The sequence below is a fragment of the Mercenaria mercenaria genome, chromosome 14 (assembly GCF_021730395.1).
Source record: "Mercenaria mercenaria strain notata chromosome 14, MADL_Memer_1, whole genome shotgun sequence".
Taxonomy (NCBI): domain Eukaryota; kingdom Metazoa; phylum Mollusca; class Bivalvia; order Venerida; family Veneridae; genus Mercenaria; species Mercenaria mercenaria.
In genome coordinates, this window is record NC_069374.1 from 64555374 (window position 1) to 64566857 (window position 11484).

General features: G+C 36.5%; 1 protein-coding gene across 1 annotated transcript; it reads left to right on the forward strand.

Annotated features, from left to right (window-relative positions):
• The first annotated feature begins 1677 nt into the window (after positions 1-1677).
• LOC123527815 (zinc finger HIT domain-containing protein 2-like) lies at positions 1678-8108 on the forward strand. Its single transcript, XM_045307499.2, has 3 exons — positions 1678-2019; positions 3284-3459; positions 6041-8108. The coding sequence occupies exons 1-3, from the start codon at positions 1818-1820 to the stop codon at positions 6869-6871; spliced, it is 1209 nt and encodes a 402-aa protein (XP_045163434.2). The 5' UTR covers positions 1678-1817; the 3' UTR covers positions 6872-8108.
• Positions 8109-11484: the final 3376 nt, after the last annotated feature.

The window sequence follows — 11484 nt, forward strand, 5'->3', positions numbered from 1 at the left end:
TTACACATGCTAGATCTGTTGTCTGCTGCCTAATTACACAGGCTAGATCTGCTGTCTGCCGCCTAATTACACATGCTAGATCTGTTGTCTGCCGCCTAATTACTCATGCTAGATCTGTTGTCTGCTGCCTAATTACTCATGCTAGATCTGTTGTCTGCTGCCTCATTACTCATGCTAGATCTGCTGTCTGCTGCCTAATTACTCATGCTAGATCTGTTGTCTGCTGCCTAATTACACATGCTAGATATGTTGTCTGCTGACTAATTACGCATGTAGATGTGATTTCTGCTGTCTAATTACACATGCTAGATCTGTTGTCTGCTAACTAACTCCTCCTTCTATATTACTGTATCTGTATGTATACGTAGTAAAAGTCCTATTCTGACACATTAACTACGGATTTGCGCTTATGGAATTTAGTCCCTTTCCTGTACAGCACATTTAAAGCCGTTTAGTGTCTCTGCATTTATTGGATTGTCATTAAGGGCGTTCCACTCGGGTATTGTTTTTATAAAGAAACTATTTTTATATACTACACTTTTGGCAAGTTCCACTTTATAGCAGTGAGAATTATTTGTTTGCACTTTGATCACTTTATTACTTGTTTTCAAATCGTCAAATGTTTTGTCTTTGATTTTCCTTTTAGCTGGATAATTTAAGGAACTCGCCAGCATTGATTGTGTAATTTACACGATACTGATGTTAAGCTTATCGGGCGGTAGTTTTCTTGTCTTTTTTAAAGACAGCCGATATATTTGCATGGTAACGTGCCTGTATCCACTGATAATTGAACAATTCCGCTAAAAGTTGGTGCTAGTTCTTTTGCACAGTTTGTTTTTTAGCACAATGTTTGGTATACCATCTGGTCCAATGGCTTTCTTTGGGTCAATTTTACTTAATTTTTGAACCCCTGTCTGTTCTATTTTCAACTGAGAGATGTCAGGGAATTTCTTATCTTTTTCTTGGATGAGTGTATCCTTTTCTGATTCCATAATGAAAACTGATCTGAACTTATCTATCAATATGTCTGCTTTTGATTTTGAGTCTGTAAATAAGTTCCCTTGTCTTTTTAGTGGCGCGATTCCTACATTGTCTTGTTTCTTCGACTTGATGTAACCTGGAGCAATGATATTTTTATCTTCTTCGCAGATGTAACTCCAGAAAGATTGAGTTTTTTTTTTTTTTTTAATAACATTTTTTTATGGTTCCGTTCTGCATGACGCAATTCTATTTTCAGATGTTTTGAATATTGTCTGCATTTATCCCATTTGCCTGATTTTTTTTGCGTTAGTAGCTATATAGAGCCTACATTTCCTTAAAAATTAAGTTGTTTTTTAATGTTTCTATCATCAAGGTACTGACTTTTTTAATCATTTTCGAGGGTACATTCTTACCTACTGAGGCAAGTATTCTCGACTTAAAGATATTCCAAATCTTTTCAATACTTGGTGCAGACTTCAGCTGTCCAATTATTTCACATGATATCTCACAACAGTCACTTTTAATACTTTCCCAATTTGCTTTTTGAAATTTATAGATTTCCCTAGGTTTACAGAAAGTATAGTAGGTTTAATATCCATATCAGTTACCACCATGGCGTGGTCTAAATGGTTTAATTTAACAAAGAACAGTCAATGCGTGCGTACAGCTATACCGTCCCCTAATCTTTTATTTAAATCGACAGAGTTGCGTCCCTTCCTCTCAACTCCGCCATTTGTAACGTTTTACAATCGTATCTCAAATTTAGTAACTTAACGTGGTTTTCTTACATTTTTATCACTTTTCAACTTTACTTTTTAATTTACTTTAACTTAACTATGTCAGAAGTGGTAAAACTGGTATCAGAAGAAGCTGTCAGTGAAGAAGAAGGACGAAAATCAGCGTGCCCATTGTGCTTGAAAAGTTCACGCAAGTACACCTGTCCACGATGTAACACACCGTATTGTTCTGTAGAATGCTACAGGTCTGACAAACATAGAGATTGTTCCGAAGGGTTCTACAAGGACTGTTTTATGGAAGGTAATTAATTTTGAAGTCTGGGTATCGCCAGTAGTAGCCTTAAGCTCATTTGGCTTATCAGGATGACTTATTTTATGATCAGTTATTTTCAAGGCAGTGGCTTGAGTACCGGAATCGGTTCCCTAGACAGCGAAACTTATTTGTCCAAAACCGGTTCTCTAGGCAAAGTACCGAGTATAGGCTAGGGAACCGGAATTTTATTTGTCATGCATATTATCATCTAGTTCTGGCTACCATAACTTAACTGACGCTGTTTTCATTTTCTGATGGTCGCGCCCATTAAGTTATGGCGAAACCTTATTTGGTTAACTAACCAGTATCAAACCGCAACATCTTGCACAGCCTCTCGTGAGAAACTGATGACTTAGTGCAACAGTTCAGAGCCACAGGGGTTTGGCTCATGCCTAGGTCTAGGCCCTACCCTATAAGAAAAACACAAGGGAAATCACTTCACCTAGAACAAAGTTCTATGTCCCTTCGGTTTTTCGCTTGCTGTATTTTTTCTAAATAAATATTTTCTAAAACTACATATGTCATTTGTTGTCTATTAAATTCTGCGCAAACAGAATTCTCTGACAGACTGTGGGCAGTCTAGCCCCAGCCTAAATGTCCTCTCTGACAGGCTGTGGGCAGTCTAGCCCCAGCCTAAATGTCCTCTCTGACAGGCTGTGGGCAGTCTAGCCCAAGCCTAAATGTCCTCTCTGACAGGCTGTGGGCAGTCTAGCCCCAGCCTAAATGTCCTCTCTGACAGGCTGTGGGCAGTCTAGCCCCAGCCTAAATGTCCTCTCTGACAGGCTGTGGGCAGTCTAGCCCCAGCCTAAATGTCCTCTCTGACAGGCTGTGGGCAGTCATATTCTAGAACTCAGTCTCCCTATGTTGTTATTCTTCATTTAGCATACTGTGTACTTTTCTATATCTTTTAAACCTTACTGTTTTAACTTTGCTGTAGCCATTGCAGACTAACACACTATTTTCCAGACTAGAGCCTCCCAGTCATAGTCGTGAACAATATGCATGTAGATGTAGAATATGCACATGAATGACAAATCAGAAATGTTTTTGAACATAAAATCTATTGACGGTTAAAGTCATGTCATATGATTTGCCATGTAAAAATTTTTTATCAGGATTTTTGTTCAGGTGTGCCTGTTGCTGTTTTCTTTTTTTCTGCTGCATGTATGTACCCAAAACAGATGGTATTCTTTCAGTAAAGCTTTGTTGCTTCATCAGAATCCATGGTACAATCTGTTCCTTCTTTTTGAAGGTTTGAAAGACTATTCTGCTGATCCTGAGGATAAACAAAAAGTTCTTGAGATGTTGAAGAGAGCTGAGGCTGACCCAGATTTGAATGACCTTGATGAACCTGCAGATGACCTTCATGAAAGACTGGGTGACCTTGACAAAGATACTAATGAAGTTTGGAACAGACTTACAGACCAGGTTGATTATTTTATCTTGCAAACTGATAATGATTTTTTCACAAGTTCGTCTAAAAATTTTAGGATGAATGAAATTTTATGCATCATAAAAATTTCATGATACACCGAAAATGTCTGGAAATATTTGTGATTTTTAGCTCATCTGATTTTTTGAAAAAAAATGATGAGTTATTGTCATCACTTGAGCGGTTGTCGGCGTCGGCGTCGGCGTCTGCGTCGGCGTTGCCTGGTTAAGTTTTATGTTTAGGTCAGCTTTTCTCCTAAACTATCAAAGCTACTGCTTTGAAACTTGGAATACTTGTTCACCATCATAAGCTGACCCTGTATAGCAAGAAACATAACTCCATCTTGCTTTTTGCAAGATTTATGGCCCCTTTTGTACTTAGAAAATACCAGATTTCTTGGTTAAGTTTTATGTTTAGGTCAACTTTTCTCCTAAACTATCAAAGCTATTGCTTTGAAACTTGGAATACTTGTTCACCATCATAAGCAGACCCTGTACATCAAGAAACATAACTCCATCTTGCTTTTTGCAAGATTTATGGCCCCTTTTGTACTTAGAAAATATCAGATTTCTTGGTTAAGTTTTATGTTTAGGTCAACTTTTCTCCTAAACTATCAAAGCTATTGCTTTGAAACTTGGAATACTTGTTCACCATCATAAGCAGACCCTGTACATCAAGAAACATAACTCCATCTTGCTTTTTGCAAGATTTATTGCCCCTTTTGGACTTAGAAACTTTTTTTTTTTATGGTTAAGTTTTATGTTTAGGTCTGCTTTTATCCTAAACTATCAAAGCTATTGCTTTAAAACTTGCAACACTTGTTCACCATCATAAGTTGACCCTGTACAGCAAGAAACATAACTCCATCCTGCTTTTTGCAAGATTTATGGCCCCTTTTGGACTTAGAAAATATCAGATTTCTTGGTTAAGTTTTATGTTTAGGTCAACTTTTTCTCTTAAACTATCAAAGCTATTGCTTTGAAACTTGCAACACTTGTTGACCATCATAAGCTGACCCTGTACAGCAAGCAACATAACTCCATCCTGCTTTTTGCAATAATTATTGCCCCTTTTGGACTTAGAAAATCATTTTCTTGGTTGAGTATTATGTTTAAGTCAACTTTTCTCATAAACTATCAAAGCTATTGCTTTAAAACTTGCAACAGTTTTTCACCATCATACGTGGACACTGAACATTAAGAAACATAACTCTATCCTGCTTTTTGCAAGAATGATGGCCCTTTTTAGACTTAGAAAATCATGGGTAGGACAATATTTCTATTACACAAAAAAAATCAGATGAGCGTCAGCACCCGCAAGGCGGTGCTCTTGTTTATTGAGAAATAAGGTGATAGCAGTCAGTGATGGAGCTTGAAGAATAATCAATAAATGATTTAAGATGAGATCACACTTTTAACTTGGCTTTTTAAAAATAATAAGAAGGGCTGCTGTACTCAACCTGGCTGTGTTGCTTTATGCGGTAAGCTTCAGTGTAGAGATGCTCCTATCCTGTTTTACATGTTTTATATGATTTAGTGGCAGTATACAATGTTTATGTTTTAACATTTGTACATAAAAAAAATCAGATCCCAAAAATCATACTGCACCACTGTTTTGACCTACCAGTGAGGCACTATTGATAAATGTAATAAAGTGAAACAGCCTTTTCCTGGAAAAGAAGTTTTAATCTATTGGAACGATAATTCAGATTTTAATGCTTCAATTATGAAATACAAAAAATAAAATAAAAATGGGCATTCCTGTAATCAGTGTACCGGGATGCTTGATTTGATCATTATTGGCTGCTCATCATTTGATAAGACTGTATAGATAACAGTGCAAGCAAAGAGCTCAGAATGTGCCTGGCTGTCAGGGAGTCTTTTTCATGGAAAATATGTTAAAATATAAATATTATCAAATTCTATCAGCTACTTGACCTTTTCTGGTATTTTCACAGTGAAAAATACCAAATAAGCTACACATGAGAAAATCAACATAGTGCATTTGTGACCAGCATGGATCCAGACCAGCCTGCACATCCGCGCAGTCTGGTCAGGATCCATGCTGGTCGCTAAAAGTTTCTGTAATTGCGATAGGTTTTGAAAGCGAACATCCATGCTGGTCGCAATGCCACTATGTTGATTTTCTTATGGTGCGGCTCAATTATGTTCTTCATTGGTAAGACATTATGAAATGGGTAAATATAGTCAAAACGTGAAACAGAAGTTGGTTTTGTTTTGTTCTATTTGCAAGATCACAATACCTTTCACTCATGAACACATCTTGCATTTTCATTCGTGGCTATGCCACTGGCGAAAATATTGCATCTGGTGTTCAGTCGTTAAAGATACATGTATTTCAACCTTACACTGAAACTATATATGTGACCAGTCACTTCATTAGTCTGTTTGCTAATTTTTAGCAGACACTTACCACTTTGTACATCAATTTCCTAAACCAACATGTATTGAAGTATCCACCCCTTTAATGACTTTCAGAAAATTCAGCATGCTTTTATTAGATACAGGGTTTTAAAGATTAGATGTTCAGAACTGTCTTTATCTTCTCTATTTCTAGGAAAAGAAAGAGTTTCAGGTGATGGTTGGAGATGGTCGCCTTGGAAACCTTGTTGAAATTTGGTCACCTTGGTGGTCAGCATCACCATCCCTAGTTACAGAGGTTGAGGACAGTTTATCAGGTGCAAGGTCACCTAGTGCAGTACCCAGTATTTTACCAGACATTCCAAATATTTCTCAGATTCTTAAATCAAAACCATCGGCAGATGTTAAATACAACGTCATTAATGTTTTGTATGTTTACTGCTATGTTTGTAGACTCCATAATGGAGAACAGGTTTCCATGGCAACAGAATGTGCAGCAGACATTTTGGCTCTGTCCGATGTTTTAGGTCAAGGTCACACATGCGGATCAGTGGACGAAGCAGTTCAAATGTGTATGAAAAAGCTTATCAACCAACAGAATAATTATGAATCGAGTCCACATTTCAATGTTTCAATATTGAAGGATATTGAGAGTATTATAGCTGGCACAGGAGAAAATGAACCCTTAAAGTTCTTACTTGCAGCCCTATCAGAAATTTGTCAAATTTTAAAAAAATCTCACAAAAATATTGCAAAGAAATTGAAAAGTGAGAAATTTGCTGCTGCAAAGGAGAAGTATAATAAATCAAAAGCAAAGTATTTCCAGATATGTAAGAAATGTGAATTTTATCTCAGCTGGGCACAGACTTATGGGATGGCTCTGACTGGACTGGTTCCCGAATTGCAGATTGTGCACTCACTGTTGTCGGCAGAACTTGAAGCAGTGAACCAGTCAAAGAAACAGCTGGAGGAAGAATGGGGTGGAAAAGTGAAACCTAGAAAGAAGAAACTTATTGAAGAATTGTGAAGGAATTTAGATTTATGTCTGTGGCTTTCTACCATTAAACAATTAATTACACCAAGGAAGTTTAGGAGCGTATATTTCAGTCTTACACTGAAAAACATATATCCTCTAGATATATCTCCTGGGATGGGCAGAGGTGAAGTTCTCCCTTACCCACCCACTCACTAAAATATTTTTATGCCTCCGTGCAAATAGTGATTGAACTGTCAGTTCAACCATACAAGTTTTTACCATTTCACTTACAGTCCACATTGATGACCCAATTTAGTTCATACTCACACTCAACAACCCTTGTGACCATCCTACAAACAGACCTATATAATAATGACTTTGAACCTCATATGGCCTTCACCTTCAAACTTAAAACCTCAAGAAAAACAGCATCTGAAGTCATATACCTGGGAACATGATTTTGCATTTTGTTCTTTATAATAACATTTTGACATTTTAAAATGGCTAAGGTCACTCTATAATATTTTGTTCCCTACCTACATGCCCCCCCCCCCCACAACCCATTAATCATACTGACCCCATATATTTCTGTATGACTGCACAAAACTTTAAAGCCACAGGGTAACTATAAAATCTGTAAGAAGACCATTTGAAACCATAGATCGCAACCAAGCAAGACAGTAGCAGACTCAAGTTTGATTGAGTCTGCTCACTGAATGGTAATGAAATGTGCAACACCTCCTAGTACTGGCTTAATTCTGTTCCAGTAAAATTGAATGAAGTCCATGATCCCAAAGGACCAGAAAATAAAATAACACTGAATCCGAGTATGGTGACATTTAAAGACTGCTGTTGTTATAGTCAATAAAATCATTAAAAAGATCATTACATAAATCAAAATGGCTTTCCAAAACATTGTAAGGTCAGTGAAGCTGTAATGTAACACATCTTGATATAACTGCTAAATTTTATGTCATTGTATTTCAAAATCAAGTGTTAAACTGCATTGTGAAAGACAATGTTATAGACGCCATCGGGAATTAGGGCAAACATATAGCTTTTCATGTACTGGTATCTTGGGAAGACAGCAGACGAAACATAAAATAATGCATGAAGTACCACATTGCAGTTCTATGAAATGTGAATAGTGTTTAGATGGTTTTAAAAAAAAAGGTTGTTGATGGATGAAATATTAGGAGATGATACGGAGAGATTAGAGATGTTTAAATTTAGCAGTGAAAATCTTTTCCAGAAGCATAATTTTAGTGATATTTAGGACATTATCAATAACGATTTGGGTAAGTGTGAAACAGCTGGACATCAAAGAAAAGTTGTAAAACAGTGGTAAATGCATAGCATTGGTTGAGAAGACAAGTATGTATTGTTTACCATAATATTTACCTATGTGTCAATACAGTGTGTTGTAATAACATGGTAAGAATTAAAATGTCCCCGCGTAACTAGGTGTTCTTTGGGTACATGTAGCAGAAAGATAACGGTTTTTAGGGATGTCTTTTTACACTGTTGCTTGGAATAATAATTGATCAGTCGCCAAACGTCCAATCACTCCGCCACTTGGATCACGTGGTCTGGAAATGCGAAACCTTTGACAAACAAGCTTCAAAACGATAAATTCTGAAATTATTTCCCTTAAGATGTTGGCTAATATTTCTTTCCTTACAAAACGTCATTGTGACAAATAAGTTTGCTAATTAGTAGTATACTAATTTTATGGAATGTTTTCGGGACGGAAATTACACTACTAATGTTAAAGAGGCTGCGGGTATTCGACTTTTAAAGTTGGTGATAAGAAAGTGAAATGTTTCGCTAAGTCTCCGAGTTTAGAGTTATAGATTTCTTCACTCTTGTGTGTTTCTCATATTCTATAATATTTATTGTATTAATTTTGTGTATGTTTCTCAAATTCTATATAGTATTTTCGTATGTTCTCAAATTCTGTACTTCATTTCAACTATATTTCAAAGTCTGTAATTGCTAAAAAGAACATTTTCAAATGTAACCTGCTCAAAAATGTTGCATGTTTAACACAATATGAACGTATTGAACAAATTTACATTCGGATTGATATACTTTCTGTCACTTTATTTACATTATTTTTTTCTAAATTCTTGTTATCATGTATCTCTTCATTTTTAAATTTACTTACCGTAGATACCCATGTATAATGCGCAGTTTTTTGACCCCCGGGACCACCCCCGAATCGTGGGTGCGCATAATACACAGGTATAGACAATTTTCCAACTTCAAAACAAGTTTGTTTACCGATGTTCGCCATTTTGGTAAAGGGAAACTGCTCCCCGCGCTTACTGTCTCCGCTAAAATCTAAGATTGCCGTTACATTTCGTAAAAGATCGAATTGTTTATTTTTCTTTCAAACAAAATTAATTTCATGTAAATTTAAAAGTATTTTGACGAAAAAAATGTTTACAAATCACAAAAATTATGATACTAATTAAAGATCGAGAATTATCTTTAGTCGAGATCAAACTGTGAACAACATAATTGACACGAGGTGACATGTTAATTGCCGGTAATTACTGGCTTTATGATCGTGACAAAAAGACTATCACACCTTTTGTTATCAATTTGAATTGAGAAGCTCATGTCATTTTGAAAGATACCATTCCAAAATATTGAATCAGCTGCTATTTATTTATTCAAAATAGTTGATTAAAAAAGGTGAAACAACAAATATAACAATAATTTACTGGTTTTATTTTCGAGAAAACAAAAATCGATAGTACCGTGAGACCGATGCTGCTCTCCACCGCGGAGATAAAATTTATTACCGGTGTCTATGTAAACTCTACTTTCATTTTCCATCCACCTCAAAATTGACCAAAAATTTTTATTTATTTTTTTTCCCCAGGATTTTGGACTAAGATCGGGGGTGCGCATTATACATGCGCATTATACATGGGTATCTCAGTAAGTTAATTCATCCAGTATACATTACAAACGGCTTCTCTTCTATGACTATTAAACTGAAATTTACATTCAATTTCCAGCTTAAACCCGGCATAATTTAATACTTATTTTTAATGAACTTGCTAAGTTTTATTTATAGGGGGTAGGTATGGGCACCCGAACAGTCACTGGTATTTCAGTGAGATTCACACAGGTCCTGTGCCCAGTTTGGGAATTCTGTGTGATTTCATTATTAAACCAATTCTCTTGATAAAATATGAGTGGTATTTATTATATTAATAGATTTAAGTTTTTAAATGCTTAAAAGCTTAAAGCTTCATTATTTCTTGTATAGGTAAGAGCAGTACTGTTAGGTCAGTGCCTTAGTTTATTTTGAATTCAATGATTGTATGTTTCAGCTGTGTTTATTTATTACATGTATTTTTAGCTCACCTTTTGTGAGCATTTGTGGTGAGTGATTGTCCGGCATCGTCCGTCGTCCGTCAACACCTCCAAGCCTAAACCACCAGTCCAACTTTGATGAAACTTCACAGGACTGTTCCTTGCATCATGATCCTCATTAAAAATTAGTCAAAGAAATGAATTCCGTACAGAACTCTGGTTGCCATGGCAACCGAAGGAAAAACTTTAAAAATCTTCTTATCCAAAACCACAGTAGCTAGGGCTTTGATATTTGGTATGTGGCATCATCTAATGGTCCTCTACCAAGTTTGTTCAAATTACCCCCCTTGGGTCAAAAATGGCCCCGCCCTGTGGGGGTGGGGGGGGGAGGGGTTCACATGGTTTACATAGATTAATATAATAGGGGAAAACTTTGAAAAGTAGTCAAAGAAATGAATTCCATACAGAACTCTGGTTGCCATGGCAACCGAACTTTGAAAATCTTCTTGTCCAAAACCACAGGGCCTAGGGCTTTGATATTTGGTATGTAGCATCATATAGTGGTCCTCTACCAAGATTGTTCAAATTATTTCCCTAAGGTCAAATATGGCCCCGCCACGGGGGTCACATGGTTCATTTCCGCTCTGTAGCTATTGAACTGCTGGAAAATTTTTAAAACTTGACACTAATGTTCACCACATCAAGACAATGTGTGTAACTCATGTTCTGGATCACTCGCTTCAACGTAAGGTCACACTTAGGGGTCAAAGATCTTTGCTTTGTAACTGTTGAACACCTTGAAAGATTTCAAAGCAACTTGACACAAATATTCACCACATCCAGACGATGTGTAAATTGCATGTTCTACATGGCTAGCCAGAAAGTCAAGGTCACACTTGGATGTCAAAAGTCATACCTTCAGGCATATATTGCTCTGCATTACTGCTCTTTTGTTATATCAGTTATATATTTTAGTGCAACTGTACATTGTGTCACTTATGCACTGCATATTTTTTAACAGAAGTCGTTCTACTCAACGTTTATTCATCGCAAAGAAAAGTTGGAGTTTTTGCAGATTTGATCATTTTTAGCTCATCTGATTTTTTGAAAAAAAATGATGAGTTATTGTCATCACTTGAGCGGTTGTCGGCGTCGGCGTCGGCATTGGCGTCTGCGTCGGCGTTGCCTGGTTAAATTTTATGTTTAGGTCAGCTTTTCTCCTAAACTATCAAAGCTATTGCTTTGAAACTTGGAATACTTGTTCACCATCATAAGCTGACCCTGTATAGCAAGAAACATAACTCCATCTTGCTTTTTGCAAGATTTATGGCCCC